This window comes from Eleutherodactylus coqui, chromosome 4, assembly GCF_035609145.1.
Source record: "Eleutherodactylus coqui strain aEleCoq1 chromosome 4, aEleCoq1.hap1, whole genome shotgun sequence".
NCBI lineage: Eukaryota > Metazoa > Chordata > Amphibia > Anura > Eleutherodactylidae > Eleutherodactylus > Eleutherodactylus coqui.
The window spans coordinates 36,448,130-36,462,417 of record NC_089840.1 but is presented as its reverse complement, the minus strand read 5'-3'; the positions used below and the strand labels follow the sequence as shown (position 1 = coordinate 36,462,417).

The following is a 14,288-nucleotide window of genomic DNA, read 5'->3' as shown; positions in this document are numbered from 1 at the left end:
GAAGACAGCCCTATAGTTCTCTCTCCCTGGAGATTATTAATGTTGGGAACTATGTTACATCTCCCAGGCGTTAACCCCGCTGCTACGTCTGTGGTCAGGACGGATTGTTTTCTTCTTCTTCTGATTAACTCTAACAGCGGGGGGCGCGGTGGAGGTGGGGCACTTTTAATTATCTTGAGATCAAAAGGAGTGAATATTTGCCTTTTGCTTGTTATGATTGGTTATATCCATTGCTGAGAAGCGACAGAAATACAGCGATGAGGTAAAGAGCAGGAAGCCACCAAGTGGAGGGAACCGGACCGAGAAAGCTGGACGCCAACGAATATGGCTGCCATAACAGATCCCTCAGTGACGGTCACCTAGCTTTCCCAGACTCTTGAATGGAAAATCTGACTAGTCATGCAGCAATATAATGGTGGGGGTTGATGTGTCATTTGTCACCCGGGGCCATTTGCTATTTAGGAGTCTGAAAAGTCTGTGTGACAACCGAGTACCTGTAACAATCAGGGTAGGTATGTAGCAATTATATGTTTCACTATATGTAGTTTGTTATGTATGTGTATGCATCTATATCTGCACGTCTATTATATTCTGTGAATGTGCTCAAGTGTACATACATGTATTACCTGAGCATTTATGGAGACACGTATGGGGTACTAATTAATCACTACATGTTATATATTAGGTGTATGTATTGACCTTGCTGCATTATGTAAACTTATTATTCCTGGTTTCAGATCCCCCTCTTCAGTGACATCGCATGTGATTACAGACATCCATTCACCTGTACGTAAATGCTGAATGAGCTGTGCTGCCACCCTGTGGTTATTCCTTAGTACTACACCACCAGTTATCTTTCCATAAAACTGCAGAATGACAAGCATGGCTGATATTTGGTCCCAAACTGACACTTAATGTCCTGCAGGTTACCAAGTAGAAAGAAGCTGCACCTCTTGTCCAGACCAATACCACAAAACCATTTTACTCCACATAACTTGGATCAGTGACTTTCTATGTGGACTGGGAGTGAGTCTAGAGTTACAAGCTAGGACCATCTCTGGTTTCGTCCTAGCAAGACGGTACTGGGATCTGCCACTTCTATGACTGGGAGACTGTGCCAGGCTCTGGATGCCATCAACTGAGCCTCACACTGGGCACAGAATATGGAGCCCGCCTTGAATTGTAGTTTGCTGCTTCAGTGTCTTCTGGACACAACGCTGAACAGAATGGAAGTACTGGGACTGCTGCAGGAACTGTGCTGGATATCAAGGGTAAGAAGTACAGCTACAGCAGCTCATTAGATCATCACATGTGATGATACATGGCAGTATCACACACGCAGGGCTGAGACAAGGTGATTTAGTGCTCTAGGCAGGCTAGACAAATTGCTCCCACAATCCTCAGAATCAATTAAAAACCACCTTATTATCTAATGGAAGAAATGTAAGCACATATTAAAAGAAGCAGATACAGCCAAAGCAAAAATTTAATGTGGTGAGTCACTTTACTTTTCTCCATTTGCCCAGACCGTCCTGGCAATTTCTCCCTAAGACTACAGTTTGCTGCTGAACCATCTTTGGCCAATGGTATAGCTATATTTGGTGCAGAAGTAGCAGTCGCACCCAGGCCTTGGAGTCTGATAAGTCCCAAAGTCACCTCTGTCACAAAGGCAGACACCAGTGTTATAAATGACACTTGGCAACTGGGGAGCCCTATTGCAAATCAGACCCTATAATTAATACAAACCCCCAGATCTGACCCCATAATTATAGCAGACCCCCAGATCCAACACCATAATTAAAGGGAACCTGTCGCCAACTTCATGCTGCCTGAACGACAGGCAGAGTGAACCAGAGACAGGTAAGCACGTTGCGCCCACGTATGTTTTATTTTGAAACACTGCAGCATTTCAGAATAAACACACTCGGAACTGAGCTCCAAGTCATGGAGGCGGACTGCGCCGGCTGCTTCCCTCGCTCATCATCTAGAGCAGTTTTCCCCAACTCCAGGCCTCAGGGACCCCAACAGGTCATGTTTTCAGGATTTCCTCAGTATTGCACAGATTATGTAATTATTTTCGGTGCCTCAGACATTACCACAGGGGTTCTTACTATGGGATATCCTGAAAACATGACCTGTTGGGGTCCCTGAGGACTGGAGTTGAGAAACACTGGTCTAGAGTGGCAGCTCTCCCCCTCATTGTGTATAGGTATATTGCTAGGTAATTGCAGATTACTTTTTTAATACTTCTCGGAATGAAAATAAATAATATTGCCACCTAGCAATTGGGGCTACCTCTACTACCACACAACGAGCACAGAGACTTTTTTGCTATACCCTTTTAAACACACTACGTTGTGACGTGGGCAGCATCAGAATTGAATGCATTGCTGGCGCCCGGAGCAGAGGAGGGCCAGCTGGGTCCACTGCTTCCTATAACGATGCACTCTTCTATCACTGATGAAGGCACACATTGTATTGAATATTAAGGGCACCTTCACACTGGCGAGAGTGAGTGAAAAAACACATGATTGTGAAACCAATGGTTTAATTGCTATTGGCAATGTTTTCATTCCTGCGATGCTTCAAGAAAAGAAAAAAAATCGCAACATGTTCTGCGATATCGCCCATTGTATTCAATTGGCTGGTGACAGCAGTGCTGGCCCCGTTGAAAACATAATGAGAACATCGCAATCTCCTGCCACTGCTGTTACAGCAGCGTCAAGGGATTCCTTCATCCCTCCGAGGAGTCCCCTCATCACTAAACACTGTGACAGCAGCGACTGGGTGTTCAGTGATGAGGGGACTCCCCGCAGGGATGAAGGAATCAAAGCAGCGACAGGAGATCGCGATGCTGCTGCTGCTGCCGCCGGCCCCATTGAGAAACAAGGCGAAACCCCTGGATGAAGGAATCCCCTGCCGCTGTTGTCACAGCTGCAGCAAGGGATCGATCTTCTCCCGTTGCTTTCAATGGGGCCGATGCTGCTGCTGCCCCATTGAAAGCAATGAGATGAAGGGAACCCCTGCAGTGATGCAAGGCTGTTACCACATGAAAACACCTTGCAACCACGCGCTTTAAAAGGTTTTCTAGAGCAATATCGGGTCATGAATCACGGCTCGATATCACTCTCGCCAGTGTGTAGGAGCCATAAGTGGTAAAAATTACACCACCCTCTCACCCGTGGCAAGGTGGCACCTTGGTCGGTCATCTACTTTCACCCACCAGTCATCCCAGACCTGTACAGCATTAAATACAGCCGCCCGGCACACAATATCACACATGATAGAATTAGATACACCTGGAGATAACATCATTGGTGAATCTTACATCCAAACTGATACAACTGATGGTCACTCTCAGTGTTTGCTCCTCTTGCAGGCCCTAGACGTACCTCCCGTGTCTGCTGCAGTGCAGGGGGTCCTGGGGTCTCTACTCACCTGTGGACTTCTCTTATCCATGTTTTTCTTTATCTTCACCCTTCGCTACCGGAAAAACAGGTAAGAATGTGTGAGATACATAGCTTTTAATATAACAGTTCGACCCACCCACCTGTAGCTGCGTGTTATATCATGCTTTATACTCCAGCCACATCCAGAGCTGCATTCACAATTCTGGGGATCTCCTGCTAGATCTAAGCTACAGACATTCACATCTGGAGGGCGATTTGTATCTTCCACCATACACTTCATCATAGTGCAGTGCTTTATGGGATTTCTGCAAAGTTTGTATAGGGTTGTCTTTCTGACAGATTCCAAGCTCATCCACAAAACTATGAATGCAGCTCTGGATGTAACTGGAGTATAAGATATGATGTAACTCAGAATCATTAAAGGGAGGGTACAGTCCTATGTGTGACATGTCTGTCTGTCTGTATCAGGATAGTAAAGATGTCCAGTCCAAACCTGAACCTCGTCATCATACTGGGCAGCATGTTCACCTACATCAGCGCCTTCATGTTTGCGGTGCAAGGACACGCCATCTCCATGGAAATTGTCATTCAGGTAAGTGGTGGTCTGTCTGTTCCCTGAGCTGCAGCCATGTTCTTGTATATTTCCTCTAAGGCCGGCTTCGCACGGGCATATTTGCGCATGCAATACACAGTGAATAGAACCCATTGATTTTTTTTTCTGTGCATTTAGGGGGCGCGCAAAAAACCCACAGCGAATTCTATTATCCTGTGCAAAAAAGAACACTTCTTGAACTCCTTAGACTAATTAGCCATTTCAATGGCTGGGAGCATCAGCTCATACTTTTTTGCACATGCAACTGCGAACAGCTTGCGTGCGTAAAAGATACAGTAAAATACGCATACGCTCATATGCAGCCAGTCTCAGTTTAGAAATATTTTGGATTTATTTACAAAATCCTCCAGAATGTCACATATCCCCCAAACCATTCTTCTTCCATAGGGCCCATTCACAGAGGCATATACAATAAAGGTCCATGAATTTTCACTGCGTGTTACATGCGTTTTTGATGTGTGTGCTCGGTTTTTCCGTCCCTGTTGCACCTGTCTGTTCTTCATGCATGCGAGAACATGAAAAAGCAAGGAGGCCCAAAAATGTCACTTCTTTCTTCCCACTGTCTCTTGGCACTATGCGTAAAAACGCAGTGAATACACGTGCGGCTGCGTATTTGCTGCATCTTTACACAATTCCATTAACATTGATGGGTGATTTCAGACTGTAAATACGAAAGAAAATAGGACTTGCTGTTTTTATTTTTTTTGCCATGCACGTCTGAATAAGCCAGTGCAAATAAATGGTGCTGTAGGCTGTCTGTATTATATCTGTACAAGATTTGGACATAATCTGAACAGAAATTGGGCCCTAACATTGTATCAATATCTCCAAATTTCGTCATCTACTCTTGTACTCCAGTCATAACTATGTAGCTCACATCCCCCTGCTGCCCCCTGTTGGTTCAATGTCTGTATTTGGAAGAGTCTGACATGTTCTTCCTCTCTTCTCAGGCCCGAGTCAGTCTCCTATACGTTGGGCTAAGCCTTGTATTTGGGCCCCTGCTGGGGAAGAGCTGGAGACTTTACCGAGTGTTTACTCATCGAGTCCCGGACAAACGAGTGGTGAGAAATACAAGGGGGCATCATATACTGTCCATGTTATGTGCTCGAGCTCCAGAATTATGTGATCACACACATTAGGTCGGAGGTTGTCTCCACCTGGAATGGATGATGTTGCCGATGTTTAGGGGGACAGGCAGGATCTGCTGTACTGTATACGGTCTCTAAAAATACAGTCCTACAGATACCGCCACATAGCGATGAATAAAAGCACCGTACTGTTTCCAAATAATACCTCCACAATAGGAGCACATATTACCACCATATAGTGATGGAATACAACCATCATACAGAGGTAGATACAAGCTCTATATAGTGATTACAGTACCATTATATGCCACTGAGCACAGGTGACGTCTTCTTTGAATTTACTTATTCACTTTCTATTTTCTGCACAAACCTCCAAGACCACCAAAAAAACTTCTTCCAGCCTCAATTTATCTCTGGAGAGTTTGCAGCCCAGACTTCTTTGGCACCTCGTTTTTCTACCATTCTCCCAATTTATATGCACTCCCTATCCTGCGCTGATAGCATTGTTTCCCCGTTGAGAACAAAGGATCTGAGCGCAGATAATAGCCTATTCCTAATAGGCTATTAGCTGTGTTCAAAGGCTTCATTTGCATACCTTATTGGTATTTAAGTAGCTGAGTAGAGATCATCGGCCTGTGTAAACCAGTCTTTAGGTGAAAGCAGTTATTAGCCCAAAGGCCCTTATCAGCTTTCAGTTCTTTTGTTCTCCAGCAAGAAACAATGTTATCAGCACTACTGGTGGAGAACTGCTGATAAGGCTGAACGACGATTTTTAGGTTGGACTGAATTTAATGATCAGCTAGCAGTGCACGAAAAGTGCACGATGGCCGCGCGTTTAGACGCAACGATTATCGCTCAAACAATCGCTTTTTAGCAATATTTGAGAGATCATCGCTCCGTGTAAATGGGCCTTTACTGTACATTACTTATCCTGTGCTGATCTTACATTGCATCCTGTATTATACTCCAGAGCTGCACTCACTATTCTGCTGGTGGAGTCACTGTATACATACATTACATTACTTATCCTGTACTGATCCTGAGCGACATCCTGTATTATACTCCAGAGCTGCACTCACTATTCTGCTGGTGGATTCACTGTGTACATACATTACATTACTTATCCTGTACTGATCCTGAGTTACATCCTGTATTATACTCCAGAGCTGCACTCACTATTCTGCAGGTGGAGTCACTGTGTACATACATTACATTACTTATCCTGTACTGATCCTGAGTTACATCCTGTATTATACTCCAGAGCTGTACTCACTATTCTGCTGGTGGAGTCACTGTGTACATACATTACATTAGTTGTCTTGTACTGATCCTGAGATATATCCTGTATTTTACTCCATGACATTCTCTGCTTATTCATTTTCTGCACAAATTTGTATCCTGGAAAGTGTTGTCTTTACATCAGGCTCTGTAACTCTGACTCCCCTCTTTCCCCATTAGAGCAGCTTAGCTATTCAGCTAAATTGTTAGGGAGGTTTATGTTCACAAGCCTAATGACTGTTGCCAACAACCTGGAGAATTGTGAGTGCAGCTCTGGAGTATAACACAGGTCAGGAGTGTTATTTTGTTGGGTGACTCTGAGTCCCAGACTTTCTTTATCTGTGGGGGGGGGGGGGGGGGGAGGTTATAGGTCTATAAGTCTGGTGATGATCCTGATTCCGGATTGTTCTTTCCTTGTAGATTATAAAGGACATCACCCTGCTGGGGCTGGAAGCTGTGCTGCTGTTTTTTGACTCTCTGCTGCTTCTCTCCTGGGTGCTATCTGACCCTGTGATCTGTATCCAGAATATGAGCGATGACATTCAGGTGACACAAGAGACCTCTACAGGGGGTGGGGGATGAAGTGTCTGGGATTAAGAGACATTTACACTAAACGATTATCGCTCAAAAGAACAAAAGTGCGCAATTATAGTTATGTCTAAATGCAAAAGAATTGTTTACTTTTCCTAAAGTGACCCACCAGCATGGAAACCTGTCTAATCGAGCAGTGACGTCACCGCTAGTTGGTTTTTTTTTTTGTTTTTTTTAAATTCTTTATTTATCGTTTAAAATTATCACAAAGCCAGGGTTGTTTGCACATGACCCAACAGGACAATCAATCACATTTTCCTGACAATAAATTTGAATTGGCCAAAAAGAAAAAGTCCCCCCCAACCCCCCCCCCGAACTGCCGCTCACTATAAACAGATCATTAACTAAATGTTAAACTAACCTTCTACCCATCAGATAACATATGGTGAGAACAGACTTAATCCATATGACTCTTACATGCTGAACTAAACATTAATTTCCGTCTACGGATCCAGAGGACAGTGAGATTTATGAACAGAACAATCTAACCCTATGGAAACAGGACACACATGAAGACAACCAAAACAGGAAGGGGGAGGGGGGGGGGTAAGGAAGAAGAGAACAGCTTTATGACACCATGTAAGCAGAGTTATATAATGTCCTATATTCTGCAGATCTTTGGAACTCAATCCAGTAGAACCCTGTCGTACTAAACTTTTCCTGGGAGCCCCTGAGTGACACCGTAAGGCTCTCCATCTCCATTATACCTTGTATTGTATGGAACCACATCGCTACCGTGGGCGGGGCAACCTGTCGCCAGAGTCTCGGAATGCACGATTTCGCCGCACCAACCATGTGGCATACCACTTACTTTTTGTAAACCGATAGTGGAATATCACTAGGATGTAGAAGAAAGAAGGCCGGGGATTTAGGTAGGGAATACTGTGTAAATTTAGAGGTAATCCGTCAGACCTCCGTCCAGAAGCTCGCCAGCACAGGACAGTCCCAAAAAACATGCCAAAGAGTCCCCTGTTCAGACGTGCTCTCCAGCACAGAGGGGAGACTGATGGGGACATCTTATGTAAGTGGGAGGGCACCCTGTACCAGTGTGAGAGGACCTTATAACCAGATTTCTGTATTTTACTAGATATGGAGGAGGAATGTATGATCGTGAAAATGTTTTCCTTTTCCTGATGAGTAAATGTGATTTTTAAGATCCTCCTCCCATTTCTGTATGTAGCCTGGGGGCTGTGACCCGGGTTGCGAGGCAAGAATATTGTAAACGCGTGATAATGTGTGCCTGGAGGGTCCCTCAACATCACAGATTGACTTGAACTGAGTTTTTGGGAGTGTAAAGGCTCTGGGAAGAGGAAGAGACCTGAGGAAGTGTCTCAGTTGTATGGTCTGCCAAAATGGCAATGGAGTCGGGTCCATCATCCCACATAATGAGTGCACTGAGAGCCATTGGCCATCATGCAGGAAGTGAAGCACACGGAATCTTTCTCCCAAGAACCTGCTCTCGTTGCCCGGGGAAAATGCCGTGTTGCCCAATACCGGGAAAATAGGAGAGGTTCTGGAGGATATGTCTTCTCTTGCAAGCACTTTAGCTGCAATCGACAGCGTAAGGCCAATTGTGGGGTGATGGATCAGCTCCGCTGGAACCTGGTGCTGCATCCAAGGAAGAACCAAAAGTGACACGGGTGTGCCCACTTGCTCAATGGCGATCCACTGTTTAAGGGCCCGATGCCTGTGCCAATCTACTATACGCACCAGATGAGCTGCTTGATAGTATCGTGGAAAATTTGGAAGGCCCATACCCCCTTCATTCTTTGGTCTGGTCAAAATGTTACGTGCTATACGCGTTGACTTGTCCGCCCACACAAACCTGGACAGGAGGGAGAGTAGGTGATGGAAAAATTGTCTAGGTACATGAATGGGAAGAGCCTGAAACATGCATAGCAAATGTGACCGAGTAATGGTTCCAGGCATAATATGAAAATTAAAGGCGAGAGGGGGCATCCTTGTCTTGTACCATTTGAGATGGTGAAAGGGGCTGAAATCTGTCAGTTTACCCTGAACGATGCTGTGGGACATAATTAGAGGCTGAAAAACCATTTTAACATGTTGGGGTCCATTCCCATGTGGGTCATAGTAGCAAACAGGAAGTCCCAGTCCACTCTGTCGAATGCTTTGTCTGAATCTGTAGACAATAAGTAGACTGGTATGGATCATTTTTTGGCAAGATATATCAAGGTTATAGCTTTTGTCGTGTTATCCCTAGCTTCTCTGAGTGGGACATCTGACTTGGTCTCTGTGGATCGTGTCTTGTAAGAAGGGGGAGATCCTGTTTGCCAGTATTTTAGAGAACAATTTCACATCTACATTCAGTAGAGAGATAGGGCAGTAACTCTGACACTGTGATTGGTCCCTCCCCTCTTTTGGGATAACCGTGATATGAGCCTTTAGGGTGTCTCTGGGCATATGGTTTTCTGTGGTGAGAGAATTGAAGGCCTGAATGAAATGAGGGATCAGGGTCCCTGTACATTTTTTATAGTATGCTAGTGTAAGCCTATCACGTCCAGGAGACTTCCCAGTGCGGGTCTCCAAAAGGGCAGTGACCAGTTCAGTCTGTGTGATCAGGGCCTTCATTGCTTCTATCGCTTCCTGTGGGAACCTACATAAATTCAAATCTTGAAGGTATTCCTGTATAGCAGCTTTCCGAGAGTCCCTGTCATGTTCCGACCGTGGTGCGGGTAGGTTATATAACGCATGATACTATTCACTAAATGCTTCTGTGATCTGTTGGGGTAGATGTAACAGGCGGCCAATGGAAGTGGAGATATGTGGAACATATGTTCTGGCTCTAGAGGACTGCAGGACCCGCGCTAGTGTGCGACTTGGCTTCTTGCCGAATTCGAAAAGTGACGTCTGCATTTTGCTAAAGTCCCTTTTGCCTGTTCCAAACAGAGCGACCGCACCTGATCTCTAAGCCTTGCCAGTTGTGCCCCCCCTTGCAATATCTTGGGTAGACTTGTGTATAAGTTCCAGCACGTGGACCTGTTCTAGCAGCCCTCGGAGATGGGCGCCTGACTCTTTTTTTAAAACAGGCACCGAGGCTTATGCAAAAACCCCGGATGACACATTTATGTGCCTCCCAAATCATCAGCGGGTCTACTCCAGGAGTACTGTTGTTCTCAAAATAATCTTGCAGTGCCCTCTGGATTTCCCCTGACGTTTCTTGGTCATAAATGAGGGATTTGTTAAGACGCCACTGCCGGGCTTTATTGAGAGTTGTGGGGAGCGACAGAGAGCGGCTAATGAGCGCGAGGTCAGAGAGTGTGATGTTGTCTATTTCCACCGAAGACAGTAGAGGACGGGTCAAGTGGTGGAGTAGAAAATAGTCGATTCTGGAGTATAAATTATGTAGCGGAGAGAAGAATGTGTAATCTCTGGTGTTGGGATGTAGCATCCTCCAGACATCTACCAACTTGTGCCTATGGAGCGTTTTCCTAATTCTGTGGTGTGTGGAAAGTGTAAGGCTTCTGTTATCCCTAGAGGTGTCTGTGTGTGGGTCTAACGAGATGTTAAAGTCCCCTCCTAGTGTTAGGGTGCTCTCCTTGAATTCCTACAAGTCCTCCAGGGTTCTTTCCAGGAATGTCAACTGGTGAAGATGGGGAAATACACAGTAGCAAGTGTAACTGGAGCGCTGGCGAGCTTACCTTTGATGAAAAGGTATCTACCTTCGGAGTCACAGCGTGTCTCTGTATGCTCCCATGGTATTGAATTGGCAATGAGTATCAAGACACATTTGGACTTGGACTCTGGGTTCGAGCTGTGGTAAGCGTTTGGGAATCTGGCATCCGACAACCTGGAAACAACATCTGTGCGAAAGTGGGTCTCCTGGGCAAAGACCACCTGTGCCCTCTTCTTCCAGAGGAAACAGAGGATGGAGGACCTTTTCTCAGGAATGTTCAGGCCTTGTGCATTAAGGGAAACAACAGTAAGGTCAGAGGCATGTGAAGACATGGTCATCAGAGTACAAGATAACCAGAGGGTGGAGCTATGTCTCAGACTACCTTGTATGTCCCCTATACTGTCGAGTGATCTGTTGAATTTGGTGCCAAAGCTGTGTCCAAGAGGCCGAGACCCAGTAACTTGTCAGAGCATCACATACTTGGAGCTACCTCCAGTGGCGCAGTCCAATCTGGAACCGGATATTGCTGGCGCGTTTTTCTTCGATGCGCCGAAGTTGTAATTCAAGATCTATTTTGATCGTTAGGGCATGGATCATGACCCAGAGAGCCTGCAGGGTTTGGGAGTTGTCTAATGGCGATTCCGATATGTTAGGCAGTGCTGCAGGGTAAGGTGGTAGCGGAGTGCAGGTGCCTGGCGTGTAGGTACTGTTACTTTTGTTGCCCACCATGGGAGTTGTAGTGGAAAAGATGGGAGCATAGTGTCTCCATTTTCTACATTAACCCGACCTGTTAGGTCTTTATGTGGTGGAGCTGCATCTTGTCTGCTGTGACTGAGCTTTTTCAGGGGGACGGCGGTGCTCCGGCCTGCCAGCCATGTGAGGTTTGTGGCCAGCCCTAGGAGTCCCTGATGGTGCCGTCTGCTGCATGTCCCTGTCCCCCTCACTGACCGTGTCCTGTGGGTGCCGCTCCTGGTGTATGAGCAGGAATCCAGTGCCCCCGCTACCATGGGGAGTCTGCTCCATGTGGAGGTCATGCACCATGTTAGCAGAGCGCTTCAGTGTGTCAGCAGCGCCCGTTCCATGCAGGAATCGGCTCAGCGGGGTGCAGCTGACTGGCAGCAGATCACCCCTCCGTCTTCCCCCTCTCGTCATTGCCGGGGAGAGCGGTGTCTGGCTGCAGGGAAGGTATTCTATGGGATAGCGGCAGTGGAGCTCCGGAACACGCGTCCTCACTCCTCCATGCCTAAGCCACGCCCCCTCACTGCTAGTTGTTAGCGCTTGTGCAGAGCGTTTAGACAAGCTTATCACCGCTAGGTTCTCACTGAATATAAACGCTCTCCCCTTGGCGCTTGTTATAGAATGTGAAGTGCTGAGCAAGAAGCGGTGATCTGCTTGTCTAAACGCTCTGCATGAGTGCCAACAACTTGCGGTGACATCACCACTCGATTCGTCATTTAGACAAGCAGATCGTCTCGTCTAAATGTACCATTAGAGTTCATAATAGTATGCATGTTAAAACGTAATTAATCCCTACAAAGTCTCGAAGGTGGGACCATACTGGGTCCTAAAAATGACTGTCGCCGGATCGCGGAAATCTGAACGATAATTGTTCAGTATAAACGCCGGCGGTGACTGAACGACGAATGATAATACGTTTGTCGTTCAGTTTCTGCAGGCATAGAAATCAAGCAACAATCGTCCTGTATAAAAGGACCCTAAAAACCATCGGGAATCCCTACAATATTTACAAGCCGGGACTATACCAGGGCGCTAAAAGTGCCTGTCACATGGTAAATATGGGGCAAGAGAAGCTCTACAACTAGGAGCTGGTCAGCTATCCTGTCTAAGCTGGCCATACACATTAGGTAGCTGTTGGCCATCTTGCTGGAGACTCCCCATACACATGCATGCTCGGCCGTGCCCCTCATAGGACTGTATGTAGTGCCCATAAACATATAGGGAAGACCCCGTGTAATCTTGCTCACATATTTGGGCTGTGTGCAGGACACAACAACCAGTTGTGCATGTGGTACAGGCATTGAGGATACAGCTGCTTCTACTGAACTGTCAGCGGACCAAAGTAGCCCCAGCAATAGTAGATAGGCAAAGATAAAAGCATTTGTCCTGTAGTGACGGCAGGCAAAATCCAGTAGTATTGATGAGTGCAATTGTGCTCACAGAAAACGATCCGTCAGAAACAAAAAGATCCAATTGAGATCTTTAATAAGGATAAAATGAACAACGCGTTTCGTCGCGTTACAGCGACTTCATCAGGTACAAATGAAAAACCACAATACATGGAAATATAAAGACCCCATGTGGGACTTACATTCAAACAGTAACCAATAGGATGTACCGGTAGTATCGGCGTGAGGACTCCATTTTCCTTCCGGTGGCCCAGATGATGAAGAAACAAGGAATATCAGGTCTCAGAGATTATATCCGGGTCCTAATATGACCTCTATCAAGTGTAGAGATTCACAGTGATGCGGGTCATGCGGCGTATAGCGTCGCATGCCGCATTCAATGTTTCTAGGTGACGCGTTCCATCAAGCGTCCTGACGTCACACGTCGGACGTGTCACCTAGAAACATTGAATGCGGAGTCCTCACGCCGATACTACCGGTACATCCTATTGGTTACTGTTTCAATGTAAGTCCCATATGGGGTCTTTATATTTCCATGTATTGTGGTTTTTCATTTGTACCTGATGAAGTCGCTGTAACGCGACGAAACGCGTTGTTCATTTTGATCCTTATTAAAGATCTCAATTGGATCTTTTTGTTTCTGACGGATCTTTTTCTGTGAGCACCAAGCTTATTTTCTCCTTTTTTTTCTGTATTTGTCCACAAAAACAAAAAGGATTGGGAAGTTGAAATCTAACTGCCCAATCATTATATCTCCCAACAGCTGCCGTTATGGAAGAGTTGGGAGGCCCCCTATACAATGTGTATGGCAACCCTAATCCTCAGCATTCTGTTCACACTTGGTGAAAGTTGCGCAGACGCAAAAAAATACAATTTGAAGGGGCTGTAAACTATTGATGGTCTATCCTTAGGATAGGTCATCAACAGTAGACAGGTGGTGCTCAACTGCTTGGGACCTTTGCCAATCAGCTGTGTGCCAGGCTGGCGTGCTCATGCATGGAACTTTTTTCTACTGGAAGCAAACATCTCTGTCCTCAATGTAGTGGCCAGGCTTGAAATTACAAGCAAAGCTCCCACTGAAGTGCATGGGAGCTTTGCTTGCAATACCAAGCCTGGCTACTACAGTGAAAATTGAGTTGTCTGCTTCCTGCAGAAATCGGCTCAGTGCATGATCACAAAGGCCCAGCAAACAGCTGATCAGGAAGGGCCCGGAGTGGTAGATCCCCACTGATCAACTAACCTATCCTGATCATGGCTCATCACTAGTCCCAGACAACCCCTAAATGTCTGAAACAGCTCCTGTAATAAGCACTACTCATCATTTTCAAGATCTTTGCTCCCATTCACTAACAAGCATTAATGGTTTACATTCAGAAGCTGAAAACCTCTACAGACCTAATACCCCTCAGAACTGAGGTAACCTCTTACAATTTAGCCAGTTTACAATCCTGAACTCTAGACGGATATAATGTATCAGTTCAGTCAAAATGTAACAAACTATAAGAGCAATAGAGAAATTTGGAACAA

General features: G+C 45.8%; 1 protein-coding gene across 3 annotated transcripts in view; it reads left to right on the top strand.

The window, feature by feature from the left end:
* The window catches only part of GPR156 (G protein-coupled receptor 156), a 48,401-nt gene that overhangs the window by 8,036 nt on the left and 26,077 nt on the right, over window positions 1-14,288 (top strand). For 2 of the 3 annotated variants that reach the window (XM_066599249.1, XM_066599250.1), the window contains exons 2-6: window positions 738-1,271; window positions 3,380-3,498; window positions 3,879-4,002; window positions 4,974-5,084; window positions 6,810-6,935. In XM_066599249.1, coding sequence (XP_066455346.1) covers window positions 1,164-1,271; window positions 3,380-3,498; window positions 3,879-4,002; window positions 4,974-5,084; window positions 6,810-6,935 — 588 coding nt within the window. In that variant the 5' untranslated portion in view covers window positions 738-1,163. The remainder of the gene's footprint in view (window positions 1-737; window positions 1,272-3,379; window positions 3,499-3,878; window positions 4,003-4,973; window positions 5,085-6,809; window positions 6,936-14,288) is intronic. The other variant, XM_066599251.1, reaches the window with a different exon arrangement.